Source organism: Sceloporus undulatus, chromosome 5, assembly GCF_019175285.1.
Source record: "Sceloporus undulatus isolate JIND9_A2432 ecotype Alabama chromosome 5, SceUnd_v1.1, whole genome shotgun sequence".
NCBI classification, from domain to species: Eukaryota; Metazoa; Chordata; class Lepidosauria; order Squamata; family Phrynosomatidae; genus Sceloporus; species Sceloporus undulatus.
Genome location: NC_056526.1, coordinates 119,772,613 through 119,788,902, shown reverse-complemented (window position 1 = coordinate 119,788,902; position 16,290 = coordinate 119,772,613). Strand labels below are relative to the sequence as shown.

The window sequence follows — 16,290 nt, the reverse complement described above, 5'->3', positions numbered from 1 at the left end:
GGCTTACAAGATTAAAAATATACAATCCGAGCCCTCAACCCCCCCCCTTTAAAATACAATTAAACAATGTAGAATTTAAAACATAAAACATACTTAAAAACAATACAATAACTGTGGTGAAGTCAGAGGTCAGCAATTAGATATAGCCGGAGAATTATTCAGGAAAGGCCTGCCGGAAGAGATCCATCCTTATAGCTTTTTAAAGGCTGTTTAGAGTGGTAATATGACAGATCTCGTCCGGCAGGCCATTCCACAATCTGGGAGCTACAGCTGAGAAGGTCCTCTGGGAGGTCGTAGATTTTTCCCTGAGGATCTAAGTGTGCGGGGAAGATTATATGGAAGGAGGCGGTCCCGAAGACAGGTTGGACCCAAGCTATTTAGGGCTTTAAAGGTAATAACCAGCACCTTGTACTGGGCCCGGAAACTGATGGGCAGCCAGTGGAGTGATCTTAAGATCGGTGTTATATGGTCTCTTCTGGATGTACTGGAGACCAATCTGACTGCCATGTTCTGAACTAACTGAAGTTTCCGGACCAAGCACGAGGGTAGCCCCATGTAGAGTGCATTGCAGAAATCAAGGCGTGAGGGCCCAAAAAGTCCCCAGGCTTTGGAAGATTCTTCTTTAGAGAGGTTAGAATGGCTTTCTCCTTGCTGTCCTTCTATTACCAGGTGATTGGGGGGGGGGGGATCTATCAGACTGTGTTGTTCTATTGTTTTTATTCTTGTACTTTAGTGTATGTGTTTTGAATTAAGGTGGGAAAAGTGGGTGGCACATGTCCAATGTATTTTTGTGGGCCCCAAAGATCAATTTTATTTTGCAATTTCCCCCCAAAATGTTTACAAGGGGGCATGGAAGTAATTTCCACCATGTTTGGAGTCCTCTGTGGGTCCCCCAGAGATCAAAATTATTCTGCTCATCTCTTCTTGTAAAAGAAAGAGAGGCCTAAAATGGTGAAGAAGGCCCCAAAAGATGGTGGGAATATTTTCATGCCTATCAGAGGCTTTTTACAAGCAATATTTATTTATTTATGTATTTACAGTGCAGTGCAATGAGGCGGTGTGATCCTTCAAGGTTTCCTGATGGGACTACTGCAGCCCCCTAGCCTTCCATAGCTGGACACCCCTGTGTAAAATAGTTTCAATTCTACAGTTGGCTTAATTATAGTTGAACTATTATTTTTGTATGATTTTAATTTTGTGTTTTTATTTTACTATTTATTCTTGACATTCAGGGAAGTTAAGGGCACAAGACCCCCTCACGGAAGTCAAAATTCTCGAATAAAGCTGGGGGAGTGAGAGCAGTGCACACATGCATGCCCCCATCTCCCTTATGAAGCTTTAAACAGCTCTAGCAAGGCACTGGAAGGGCAGGGGAGTGCACATTTATTTTCCCCAAACCCCTTCCCAAGTCAAGAGTGTCAAGGTAGCTCCCTGTCCTGGAAAAGGGTGGGGGATTGTTCTCCCCAAACCTCTTCCCAAGACAGAGAGCTGCTTGGGGAAAGAGGCAGCTCTCCGTCCTGGAAAGTGGTGGGATTGGCACATGCACCCTTTCCAGATTCTCCCTTCAGGGCTCCCCCCCCCCCAGGGGATTAGCCCAGGAGGGATGAGGAGGAGGAGTGTGTACACAGTGCCCTTGACCTCATGAATAATTGAATCCACCAGTATCAAAGCTGCAAATGTTGAGGGATGATTGTACTTGGTTTTCTTGCTATGAGCCATCTTGAGTCCCAGTTCTGGATATAGACAATGATGATAACAATGGGGATGAAAATGATGAGGATAGTCATGGTGATAATGACTGCAACAACAGCAATGCATTGATAAATTCATGTTGGGTAACACAAAGGTGGCTCAATCATGAAGAAAGGAGAATCTTCAAGGGGAAGATTTTGAAATACAGTCCGCCCTTGCCATACATGGGGGATCAGTTCTGGACTCATCAGGGTAAGGCAAATTTCGCGTATGCTGGAGTCTCATTTATTTGGATGGTGGTGCACTCGCTGTCTGTGTAAGCTTAAAGCCGCATACAGCGAGGGCACATATGCCGAGGGCGGGCTGTAGTTACTCTTTTTAAAAATAATTAATATCTATTCTTCCAATGGTGTCAACTTGTAGGACAGTATTGTGGGCCTCTTATTGCTAAAATAATAGTTAAATAACATGCTACATAATTTCCATTTTAATTTTCCATTATTAATGAAGTGCTTTTTATCTCAACATCCCAAACAGCAAACATCTTATCATTACAGCCAACTGGCTCACTCTTTCACATATTACCATCGCCACCAGTCTCTTGGGTTGGAGATTACTGTGAGTATTGGATGTAGAAGTAGATGCTGCAGTACCACTATAACTTTCAAGGACTGTTCCCACTGTTGTTATAATACAGCTGCCATCATAGTACCATGTAGTAACACTGGCTGACACAGCTATATAGTCGGTCTTTCATATCTGCGGGGGTTCCATCCCCATTCTCATCAATGGTTGCACTTTGTGTGTGCGACTGGGTCGGCACAGTGCGTACACACACTTTCATTGGTAAAAACAGTTCAGAGCCATCCGCAGATGCTCCAATCCATGGACGGAAAGCCCATGGAAAGGAAGAGCCAACTATATGTCAGTAAACTCATATGACTGGTTTTCTAGACCAAACAGAATATGACAGCACCACTTCTAAAGCTTTCTTTATAAAAGTTATGTTCTGAAGCTCGAGGAATTTCCTTTCAGATACAAGGTGCTTTGGATCCCATTTGGGGCAAAAAGTGGGATACAAGAACAATAAATAAATAAATAAATACTGTTGCTTGATATCCTCATAATAATAATAATATTTATTTATATCCCACTTCTCTGTTACAAAAACAACCAGAACAGCTTACAATTTAAGATTCCAACAATACACTATGTAATAGCCCAATCTTCCCTCCCCTCCTTAAAATGACAATTAAACATATGACAATTAAAATAATCTGTTAAACAAATCATAGAATAAAATTATACATAACATTCTCAGCTTATCAGACTGGTGAAGGGGTTGCAGGAGACACAAACATGGGTGAACTCAATTTATGAATGGATTTTTCTATTCAGGAAAGGCCTGCCAAAAGAGATCTGTCTTGACAGCCTTTTTAAAGCTATCTAAGGTGTGGTACACACTGCCAGGAAGCGGCATCCTGGCAGTGATAGCAGGGCTCGGGAGTGCACACCAACCACACATTCCCGATCCCTATGATATGTGGGCGGCACCATTATTGAGCGGCACTGCCCACACAGGGGTGTGTAGATGACATCTGGGCATCTGAGCCCACACATCTCTTAGAGGGTGTGGCGTCATAGGGCTACGTCACAAAAAGGAGCCACTCTGGGCAACTCATTTTTTGCTGCACAGCTTTGCTGTGCCGTTTGGTTGCTGTGGCAATGCTGCACAGCACAAAGGGGTGGCGTTTCAGTGCCAGTGTGTACCAGGCCTAAGTTGATAATATGACAGATCTGCTTCAGCAGGCCATTCCACAATCTGCTAGTGGCAGAAGAGAAGGTCCCCTGGGAGGTAGCAGTCAGTCTGCAGTGTAGTGATTTCATGATAGGTGTTATATGGTCACTCCTGGATTTTTTGGTGACCAACCTGGCTGTCATATTCTGTACTAACTAAAGTTTCTGGGTAACCTCATGTAGAGCACATTGCAGAAGTCAAGTCATGAAGTTACCAGTGTACCACAGTTTCCAGGTCCTTCGGTTCCAGGAAAGGGCACAGCTGGTGTATCAGCCAAAGCTGATAGCAAGCACTCCTGACTGTCACATTTACCCGATTTGTCATTTGGAGCAACGTATCTAGGAGCACCCCCAGACTGCAAACACAGTTCTTTGAGGGGAGTGTAACCCCATCTAGGACTGGTTGCTGTGTCCCAATACCTGGATTAGGGGCCCCTACTATGAGTACCTCTTGTCTGGCAGTCTGAACTCCATATCCTGTCCTAAACCTGGTTTGAAATGGATCTAGATAATCGGTTTTATCCAAAATCACTTGGAGTTGAAGAGCAACAGCCCTCTCGATCACCCTGCCGGTGGGACACTGGACTATAGTTGTTCCTGTCCAGGGGGTCCAGGAAAGGTTTTTCAGAAGCGGCCTAACAACCATAGAGTTATGGTGCCCTCTTCCAGCATCCCCACTGTTAAGATAGGCTATTTGCCTTGGCAAAGATGGAAGAGCATATTCTCTCCCCCATTCTTTTTTTCCCATCTTATTTTATCACAATAAGAAGTTAACAAATACATTTCAGGGAGGGCATTATATTCAAGAGATTGTCTGTAATTCTGAGATGACCAGTGGTGCAGCGATCTGTGGAACTGCAAGAAACTTCATGCTCTGTCTGGCATTTCCTTGGAGTCAAGAGGCAAAAGAGGAGGCAATGGCCACTAAGCTTTATTTTGATGCAGTGGTATAGGAATAAAGAATAAGCACACACCCGTTTCTCTTTATTCCCCCTTCACTTCATCTAATCAACCTAATTAAAACTAAGATGTGAATTAAGGATCAGTTACTTCCTTTGTACTACAAGGTGCAAGCTGTCAGTTTTTTCTCTTGTAAAAGCTCTAGAGACATTGTACAATTTTTGCTTGTCAGTAGGTTTGAGCTAAAGTGGAAAGAGGCAATTCAGTTTCTTTCCTCTTGAAAATTTTGTTATTTTTTATTATTCTTTTCAGGAGGGATGTGGGAACAGTCAAGCAATGTAATAGAGGAAAAAGTTTTCACATTACAACCACATCCTCTCTCTATGATAACGAGTTGGATTGGACCATGCTTCCAGTCATTATTCTTAACTGGCTTCTTGATAGTGTCAGTTCGTCAAATCTGACTGATCAATCCTAAATCCAGAAGCCAAATTCTTTGTGACACATGCAAGACTACTATATGACAGATCTGGGCAATTGTATCTTCTAAGCAGGCTTTTTCTGTGATTAGTTGTGTGCTGTTGCTATTGTTTTAATGCTGTGTTTTGTCCTATCTCTTCTCGTTAATCATCTGCATAGCATTTAGCTGAGGCTAATATAATTAAATTTTAAGAACATTTTTTGAAATTCATTTTAAGACTGCTTTAGCCATCTGACAATATGAATTTTAACATGTTGCCAGCTTTTCTCCTTTTATTGTTTGTTTTGCTTAACATCTATGCTAATAAAAACTTTCAGAGAATTGGACAGCACTGTTTGTTTGATCCCAATAAAGGATTTTGGGTTTGTTTGTTTTTGTGGACAAATAAATTGTGGTTGCTTTCTCAGTTTTTAAAATAAAATAGCACTAGAGAACAGTGAATGAAATAGCACAGAGTGCATTATTAACTATGTAAGAAAGGAGCAAGGGAACAATTTGGCAATCTGTGTACAGAGATAACACTAAAGCCAAAGCTCCTGAATGTCATTCTCATAATGCCAAACAGTAGCTTAATACTATGGGTGACCCTCAGTGATTCACTGACTTTTCCATTTTCATCTTCTCCTCATCCCTTGCATAGCTGTGAGGTGATAAATTTTCTCTTTCTCTATAAACCCTGGATCTAAACTGTGGTTAATCTTAATCATGGTTAGCTGAAATAATTTAGTTTCATAAATAATAATAATTATTTATTTCCCATCTCCCCACAGATTGAGACAAGAAGTAACAACAATTAACAGACAAACAACATCAAGCTGTTGGGTCTACACTTCAATTTATTAGGGAGGGTGAACTTTTTCTGGAAAGAGTGGAGTAGACTTTTCTGGAAAAGCAGGAAATGGGGCATGCCTCTGAGGGAGAATGACAGTGCTGAAACTTAGGTGGAAGATGTGCCAGTCACTCTTGGACTGTGACAACATGGGCTCACTCCTGATCTGGGCTGCTGCCATGGTCCTAAACCGGGCCACCAGCAGTAGTGGATTATATCCACTACTTTTTGGCCTGGTTCTTTTTTATTGGCGCAGCATTGGTGCAGCTTCAGGTCATGTTTGGGGTGTGCATCGTTTAAATGCCATGCCCCCAACCTGAAGCCACATCATTTTGCCCATCTGTTTTGGGCCTAAGATTCTGTGAAAATGGTTCACATCTGTGCAAATTTCAGCGTGTGAAGAAAATACATACTGTACTCTTGCAATCTGATGCAAAACTAGGAGGGGAATAAAATACAGTTAGGAATTGGAAAAACTGATCAAAATAGAGACTCTCCCATTATTAACTGAAACAAATCATGGTAACCAGTTTGTGTTTGGGCGAGAGAGCAGACTGGCTAATTTAAAATAGAAGTAAAATAGAAGTGGCTAAGGAAGAGGAAGTGCATGGGACTGAAATATACTGAATGAATAGATAACACTGCATAATGCTAAACCATGGATTATGTTCACATTATATTATATTACATTTGAACCACCCTACTGCTATCTTTTTGAAAACACTGTTTTCTGTACAGAAAGATTTTGCTTGTGAATACTTGGTATAGATCTAGTTGTTTGTCACTTTTTCTTTCTGTTTTTCCCATCTCAGGATTGATAGCTGTATAACTGTCTCTCCCTTATTCCAAATTCCTCAGGATTGTTAATGCCTTGTGTATTTAACCACAAAATTGCACGAATGATGCATATAAGAAATAATGTGCATACTTGAGCAGGCACACACTCCACCTTCACTTAATTTTTCCAGGATTTGATAATTTGTGGTGTGACAAATTCAAGAAGGTTCTATTTACAGAGTATTTTTCCAGTAATGTAAAGTAAAGGTGGGAAAACTGCAGGCGTGGTTGGGTTGCATTGTTTTCCCAGTTCGCCCAGGGTTGTACAGTACTGCTGAAATTTGGTGTCCAGTGCCTAGGTTTCCACTGTCGCCACAATTGCCATAATGATAGAATAACAACTGAAGAAGTTCTCTCTGGTGGAAGAGGGTTTCAGAGTACTATTGTGCACAATAGAATCCATCATGCCATTCTGCAGTGTAAAATGTCTCCTTTCCTTCCAAAAGGGAACTCCAAAAAGACTGGCGTGGGAGTTTGAACTCTGTCCACCATTGGTTAGCAGTTCTGATGCTAGTAGTAGCAAATACGGGGCAGTGGAGGTTGGGGAGTCATGTTCAATACACAGTCTGTGTTTTCTCTCTTCTGATGTAAAGAAAATAAGTGGCTTCCCTCTTCACCTTACTTCTTGCTCTTCCAAGTTGGCAGGATGTATTGATCTAAGGATGTGACATTGGCTGAGCTGCTGCCTTTGGTGTTTGATATTAGTGGAAGGAGAGAAGGAAAAGAAAAGGGACAGGAACTCTCTCTAGGTGGAAATTTGTGTGATTTCAAGCTCATATAGCTCTTTCATATGGTATGAAATTAAATGTATATATCATCCATGGTAGAGCTAAGCAGCTTTTCTTGAATGGGTAACTGCTTGGGAACTTTATGTACAGATTCGTCTTGAATTCCATGTTGCAAGAAAGGCAGAATATAAATGTAATAGATAATAGAAAAATAAATGTATGTACATTTGTGTAAGATCTTCATACAGCAAGGGAACAGAGAAAGAAAGGAAAAATGTATAACTAGTATATTGGAGTATGCTCTCCAAATGATTTTCTGAATTCAGTTCCCCTACAATCTTTTATGCAGTAAATGACTTTCCCAATCCTTTGCCCTTTTAATGATACACAATGGATGACCACACATGGACCTTACAAATATATCTCAATTATTTTTTCTTATGTCATATTTGCTTTAATTTTGGTTTTATTCTGCTTTTATTGCAGTTTTATATGGAGATTTTGTGAAGGCTAAGATAGGGCTTTACCTCCATCTTGAAAAGGGGGGAAATACTTGCTACATCTCAAAGCAACCCTTAGAACAGTGATGGCGAACCTATGGCACACGTGCCAGAGGTGACACTCAGAGCCCTCTCTGTGGGCACATGTGCTGTCACCCCAGCACACAGTTTGCCAGAGTTTGTTATTAGAAAGCCAGAGGGACATGGCACTTCGCAATAAATAGGTGGGTTTTGGGTTGCAGTTTGGGCACTCGGCCTCTAAAAGGTTCACCATCACTGACTTAGAACCTATTAGATTTCTTATGGCTCTTGCTCATATATCTATTTGTAATATATAACTTTGTGTTTCTAAGTGTGGAAAGGGAAAGCAAAAGAATATGCTTGGGTGCTTTTTAGCCTCTTTATTGGATCATTGAATATTATGAAGACTGGGACTCCCTTCCTTCTATGAATTTTATTTTCATATATTTTCATTGTTCTACTTGTACAGTGAGGTAAATTGGAATTATTTTGTACTATTTTATGAAGCCACTTATTATTTTTCACAGGACGACTATGGTAGAATAAGTGTTTGGTATATTTCCTTTTTTAAAATCTAATTGTTAAGTGGTATTATGAATTGTGTCTATAAAAAAAGACATACAGTAGTTTTTTATGGCGTTCCATACCCATCTCTCTTACACCTTGCTTACATTTTCTAGTTCTCTGTGCAGGAGCCTATACAAAAACATTTGCTCTTTGCTATTGAGCTCTGCACAGACAGTTGAAATTCTTTGTATTTATAGAATGAATTTATAGTTGCTTGATATGTGCAAATAATGAGAACATTTTAGCATTTGGGTAAAAAGATGTATACATATATTTATAGAAAGCCAATGCATATTTCCCTATCTTCATCTTCACCACTTAGAAAGGGTTATGATGATAATGTTGGTGGATGTTAATGAAGATTGATGATGGTTGATAATAATTTCATTTATATTCCACCATTCCTCAGGTGGAACTTAAAAGATGGCTGAACAGAAATGGGACAAGGCTTTAAAATATTTGTACAGTATTTTTATTTCCAACATCTTTCCTGAACAAAATTCTTACATGAACAACAATGTATATAGTGCAGAGGAGGGAAATGGGAAGAAGTGGGACATTTTAAAAGCTGCTGAGAAAATGGAATGGAAGGGAATTAATTAGGGCCACAGTTGGAGATATGCTAAACTCAGTTACTTGCCCTGACTAAGGTACCCCCATTGAATTATTGAGATTTATATTAGTGTTGATTTACCATTTAGAAATTGTTTGTCTAATCTAGTTGGGACCAGCAGTTGCATTAGACCAGTGTCTCCAAAAGATTTGTCAATTATGTTGGTGTATGTAAAAATGGCAAAGATATTTTTATCCACAATGGAGCGTGTGAGATCAAGAAAAACTGGAATTCTGCAGGTGCATCCACACTGCAGTTTGACACCACTTCAACTGCCATGGCTCAATACTATGGGATTCTGTACTTTTGATAAGATATTTAACCTTTTCTGTCAGAGACCTCTGGTGCCACAACAAACTACAAATCCCAGGCATTGCATTGAGCCATGGCAGTTAAAGTGGTGTCAAACTGCATTATTTCTGCAGTGTGTATACAACCATACTTTGATGTGCAGAAGAACATTTGGCTCTTAGGCAAAGCTTGGGAAAGTTACATTTTTGGAATACATTCCAAAAATTTGGTCTACGTATTCTGACATCGTATCCCCCCCAACCTAAAAAAATCATCTTTCCAAGTTATGTTCATAGACCACTTTATGCATTGGTGATTCTATATTGGACTTTACATTTTACTTTCTAGTGTTCCATAAATAAACTTACAACAAATGCATTCTCTAAAACTGCAAAAACTAAACACATAAAATAAAAGATGCAAGCTATTCTCACAAATATTCTTATCCTCTACACGTCAAGACAGCTTATCAAAAGAAATGACCAGCTGTTCATTTCTTCAAAGAATTACAGAGGCTTCACTTGAATTTCCTTTAGAAACTGTTTTTGCAGTGTTTATAAATGGTAAAAAAAAAAAAAGCTACTCGTGGCTATGCTCCAAAAATACCTGTTTGTTATTTGCTGACAAAAATGCATTGCTGTTTGTTGAAGAAAATGCATTGCAGGACCTGTCTCAGCATATTTGTAAACAGAATTCAAAGAGGAAAATACACACATATACACTTCTTCTTTCTTTTCTTTTCTTATGCCAGATAGTACAACTGAAGTCTTCACAAACATCTATGTGACCAGTTTTGGGCCTGTTTCAGATACAGATATGGTGAGTCCCCAGAGTGAAATAATTTTTGACATAATGTTAATCAGAGCACAATGGCCAAGGCCTTGTTGCGAAGTGATGTAATATAACATATAACTCTGCAAGAGTGCATGGGAATTGGTCGCAGGGTGGGGGATGGCCTGTACATTTTACCAGGAGCTCCACAGTCTGTAGTGGAACCTTTTGTGGTCTCAGAGTCCTCCTTGTCTGAACCATTAAAAAGTCTAGTTGCTTGTGAAACAGGCTGGTTAAAAAAACATTAGACACACACTGTTTTTTTGGACACTATATCCTTTTACTTCATACATATCTACAGCTGTTTTGTTATGATCTCTCTTTTTATCTTAGACCCTCCAGATGCCGTTAAAGAGCTTCTGCCATCATGCTTTAACTTTGGCCAAGCTGGCTAGAATTGCTTGAAACTGGAGTTCAGAAACATTTGCAGGGCTACAGGCTTCCCATCTCTGCTTTAGACCCAATAGTCAAACGTATACATATCTAGAGGAAGTAAAAGTCGTAACAAGGCACAATAAAGGTGTTGGTCCATTTGGCACAACTATATTCACTGGTAGAAGATGGATGGTCATTGATGTAAAAAACCAACATCTGAACAAAGACCAGACACATTTTGACATACTGACTTCAACAGTGGCCAATATTAAAGTCTGTTATATCAAGATATTATCTAATTCTTTCCACCAATCGCAGCATGAAGTATTAATTATAAAAAAAAATAGTTTCATAATCATACTGGCATGCTCACAACTACTAAAACAACTTAACTCCAGCCCTCACCAAGCACAGTGGTGTAGAATTGCTTACGTAATAGGAATAAAAATGTCTCTTGCCTTCACCAATCATAGCCTGAGACTGAAGCTAAAGGTTTTTTTGTCCACTGAGACCTGGAACAGATATTCCTTACCCTGACTGCAAATATTTTTCACATCCCTACAGAAACTGCACCCCTAATTCCATTAGTCAAGGTACTCATACATTGAAGCACATATGCTCCATGCAAGTAAAGCTTACTCTGTAACTAGACTGCAGCCCTATTCAGATATGTTTTCTAAGTGTGTAGAGGGCACTAGGGATGTGTACTCCAGCCCCCTCTGTACTTCTGACTTCCATGGGTTGACAAGGAAGTCTGTGAAGGAGCTTCAACCATGTCTTAACAAAGTTACTGATCTCATGGAACTCTGTAATTGAAAGATTCCCTCAAGGCACAGTTTACCAATGGTCCCTTGCCTTTCAAGAAAGTACATCAGACAGTAATGCAATAATATGTGCAATACACAGGAGGTGCCTTTTTTATTATTTCCTTGCAAGGGAAGCTAAGCAGCCATTTTTACAGTGTTGAGGGCAAGAAATCAATCAACGATAAGGTATGATCAAAGTAACACTTACAGATTTGTTTCTACTTGTAATTACTCTTTCAGCCTTGGAAAGCAAACCTCAAGTCTGACCCAGTGTCAGATTCACAGAATCCAATTACAGCAGCATGGTCTGTCAGGCACAGCTGAAGACTGAAGATCCCACAGGCAGCTTAGGACATGCCTTTTAAGTAAACTACAACCTGGTAATTTAAAAAGATTGACATGGCACAGTCTCTGGGATCTGGAGCTAGTTATAAGGCTTTTCTTATGATGATCCAAAGTTAATATGTTGCTGGGTCAAAGAATGAAATGAACATGCTAACAGAAGCTTGAACATGAGATAGTATGCTTTATCAACACATGAATAAATTACTGTTTTGGGCAATAAAAATATTTAGAGTTGTAACTAACATCGCACATAATGAGTCTTTTGCAGAAGACTGGCCCTCTTCTAGTGATTAACTAGCAGCAAGAGTGGGAGCTTTTACTGATGAAGAATAAGGAACTCACAAAGGAACTTGCAGATCAAAACAAAATATGATGGATAATTTGATTGCTAGGATAGAATAGTCCCAGTGATATGTTGACTAGGAAGCTTCATAACATAATACATATAGGCTTTTCATTCAGGAAATCCACACTTTAACTATCCATTGTATAGTGACTGGATGTGCTAGTCCTATTAGATATATGTGATGTGATTAATAAGTTATTTGGCCTTCACATTTCCCTTCTAGCTGTCCTTTTTTTTAAAAAAATCTGAAAGGTATCATGCAAATATACTTGCTTTTTTGAGAAATATATATTTATTTTATCTTCTTGCTTGTAATTTGCACCACTCCTTTCCATTTTAAATTTTTTAAATTTTCTCTTTTTAATTTACTTTTCCAGTAATGTCCTATATTCACTTTCTTTGTTATATTTCAGCACATATTGCATTTATTGTTGTTGCAGCAGTTGTACCTTTTTCTACAAAAGGAATACAAACAACCACATTTGATCCCAGTAATATTTAATACAGCTCAGGGTCACCACTTGCTACTGAGTCTGCTGCGCAGTAAAATAATGCCTTCTTCACTAATAGTAATGAAAATATTAAATATTAGTGTCATCATGAGCTCTTTTTTTATCATAGAAGACTACATAATATTTTCACATGAAAAGTTAAAACAATTTGCCAGTCTGATTAGTCCAGGCTAGATCTCCCTATTGTTTTATTGTATAATTCCCCAGTGTCTGCTACAAGAGGATATACCAAGTTTAATAAGTCGTTTCAGATAGGCAACTGGCTATAGTAGATCTCAAGTGTCTCAAGTGACTATCTTGAGTTTCTTCCAGTGACACAAAATATTATCACTTACACTAAATAAATCTTTTTATTGATTGGGCACTGTGAGATTGATTTCCCATTGCAGTACATGTAAGTGTGAAATTTTAAAAATCGAGATGGCTGGGAGGAGAATTCACTTGGCAGCATTTCACACTTGCTTTGCTTGGGTGTAAATGAGAACATAAGACACACAGCAATAGATAATAGAATCCTATTTAGCATTTACAAACATAATAGCTCTCTAGAGAGTCCTTATGGAAATGAAAATTTGTGCCTCAAAATGACAGCCATTAGTTGCAGGTCTGATTGTAGATAAGTAGTCAGCTGTATGAAAGTGGTTAAAATGTTTACTAATGCCAAGGGCTGACATTAACTCTAAAATAGAAGAGTTTTCTTTAAAGTGGGTATTGACACTGCTGTTGGATAAATGACTTTCACATATGTGGGAACAAACATGAAATTATCACCATACTTTTGAAAGAAAAAAAATGTTGAGATGATAATTTAAAAATACATATAAATGAAAAGGGAATCATTATTGAGAGGTCTCCTGAATACTTGACAGGTAAAATTGCCTTGTTGTTGTTGCTATATGCCTTGAAGTCATTCTAATGTATGACAACCCTAAGATGACTCTATTATGGGGTTTTCTGGGGATGAGAGTATGTGACTCACCCAAGGTTACCAAGTGGGCTTCCATGGCTGAGCAGGGAATCAAAGCACATACCTAGAGCAAATTGAAAATGAGATAAAAATGCTTTCCTCCTTTTCTTATTAGCTGAAAAAAACAAGCATTTTGGGAATCAAAAGATGTCATTTGATTTTCTAGTGAGCTTTATTTTTGTTTGTTTTCATTTTAAATAGAAACTGGTGTGGGTGGGTGTTTATCTTCTGTTTGTTTGTCTTTCTTATGGCATTATTATATCCAGTTTTTTTGTAGCTACCACTTATCTGTTTTGTGATGAGTAATGCAGATAGAGATGATCACTCACAAAGTTTTCATAGTGACCCTAGATAAACTGCTGTTAGCCAAACCAACCTCACAGCACCATGATTTAAACCAGTTGGAGGAAAGCATGGTGCCAACAATTTATGAATAGAAAACAATAATAAGGAACTGGTGAATTGACTCTAAATAATGACATATTAGCCTCCAATCTAAACTGCTGCTATAAGTATAGCTATAAATATAGTTCTGAACCAATAGAGTAGCTGTTATTATGTCTGATGAGGAGAACTGAAGGAAGCTTCCTATATTACATAGCATTTTTCCATCATCTCTTCCACCATCTGAGTATGGCACACTGCAAAACTTGTTTACTTTGACTGCAGAGTTCAAAGAACATCAATAAGAAACTAGTTCATTGAAATATAGCATACAGTTCATGAGGCAACTCCATGTAAACAGGGTTAGAACACTGCAGTAATGAGTAAGTCCATGCCCGCATAGGCCAAATAACATGTCCTCCCTCTGTCTTCACAGTGATCAGTCAGATGACACAGGGACCAATCCCTGATTCTGATGCAAACTGTCTTGACAATGTATGGCCAGTTCAGCACCGAACTTGGATTATAACACTCTTAAAATGGATTGTAAAAACTCACCTTTAGCATCAGATCTTCACAGAAGATCTGGAGTCCTTCAGAGCAACACCAGGTGGCTGTTCACACATGCATGCTCATGGCGTCACTCTGGAGTGTCAGGGTAATGGGGGGAATTTAGTGCACTGTCAGGGCTACTCCTGAAGTATTTTGGGCCAATGTGGCTGCAGTCTAAGTATGTAACTGGTCATTCTTAAACAGTAAAGTTGTAACCAATTTCCTTACTTGCTTAGGGCTTTCCCCATTTCTTTGGGGATCCCCCAATTCACCTTTCTCTCTAATGTCCTGTTTCTGTTCTTTCTGCATTGCAGTCATTTGTTTTAGTAACAGTTATCTAAAATATAACTGAAGTTTGTGTGAAGCAGATTAATGAAAATTGCAAAAGTGCCAAAAAATAAAATAAAATTTAATTATGAGTCATGATTTAAAAAGGAGGATTATGCCAACTAGTGATGGAAAATGCGACTTGATTTACCACACATGGTAAATGGAGCAACGTTTAAATCACTTTTCATGATATAAACTGCTGCAAGATTGTGGTCTTTTGTGGGGGGAAGGGATTTGTATATTTTCATGAATGTTTATTTCTTAGTTCTAAAAAAAACCCTCACTATATTAAAAAATATAATAGTTGTTGCTTTGTTGCATAAATCTGGATTACTAATACTGTAGGGTTTATTCTGTCTTTATGTGGTCAGCTTTGTTCAGAGTGTTGTGTGTGCATACTTAGGCTCTGTGCAGACCGGCCATTAGGGCCGGCCTGGGGGCAGAGTCGGGGCGTCACATCCACATGACACATGCCTCAACTCTGTCCCCAGGGTGCCAGGATGCCGCACGCTGCTCCACATGGCACACAGCATCATGGGACTGGCGCTGTGTCCACATGATGCAGCACCAAAGGAGCACCTTCAAACCACAGTGGCACAGCTATCACACCCTTTCCAGTGTACAAAAAGGAGCCACTTTTTGTGCCCTGGAGAGGCCGGATTAAGGCCACAGTGTGTAGTTGCCACAGCCCTGATCTGGCTCACCTGAAGGGTGGTCTGTACAGTCCCTTAGTTCCATGGAGGGGAAAAGCCACTAGTAGAGATGAGAGTTGTGCTTAATTATATTTTGTGAAAATTGCAAAAGAAAAAAAACACAGGGGAAAAAAAGACAATTCCTTTCTGTTCACACACCATTTAACATCTTGGTCTATCACCAGGCCAAATATTTCTCCAGGATGATTGGAGACTCCTTGAGGTGCTGTCTCACCTTGCCAAGATATCCAGTCTAGAATGGCCAAGATGGCAAACTAGAATATTGGTGATACTGGGGGGGAGGGGGGATCATTGTCTATTCACCAAATAATTAGGAGAGAAGGATGGCAAAGAAGAACGGGTGATAACATTTCTAGTGGAAAAGTTGAATAATTAGGATTATCCACACAGGAAACTCAAAGCTGAAATGCTGCTACCCATAGGTGATCTATGGTATATTTTAAGTAGGGATAAAATAGATAACTATTTAGCAATTTAGACCATGAAAATATCATTATGGTGGAGGAAGGTAAGCAACTCATCGAGATAAGGAAAAGAAAATATGGCTAAAGATCTGTACACTAAACTTCAGAAATTGCATGAGTGCTGAACATTTAAACAGTATTTTTAACTGCTGTGTAAACAGTATAAAGTAAGGCTTAGCCAAGTATAAGAGGTGTGCAAACATGTAAGAGATTGCTGTCTTAGAGACTCTGAGAGAGCTTTGTGGAACACAGATGCCTAGGGCATAGAAAATATACAAAAGCACTTCAAAACGGAAGTTAACACAGTATATAAGGAAATAATCAGCATACTACAGGAAGCTCCTGCTTACCTGGCAGGTTATGGACTGCAGCACTATCAAAAGCCAGAATTGGTTGAAATGCAGAACCC

General features: G+C 39.2%; 1 protein-coding gene across 2 annotated transcripts in view; it reads left to right on the top strand.

Moving 5' to 3' along the window:
• GABRA2 (gamma-aminobutyric acid type A receptor subunit alpha2) overlaps positions 1–16,290 on the top strand; it is a 93,647-nt gene that overhangs the window by 37,769 nt on the left and 39,588 nt on the right. For both annotated transcript variants that reach the window (XM_042470510.1, XM_042470509.1), the window contains exon 4: positions 10,008–10,075. In XM_042470510.1, the coding sequence (XP_042326444.1) occupies positions 10,008–10,075 (68 nt within the window). The remainder of the gene's footprint in view (positions 1–10,007; positions 10,076–16,290) is intronic.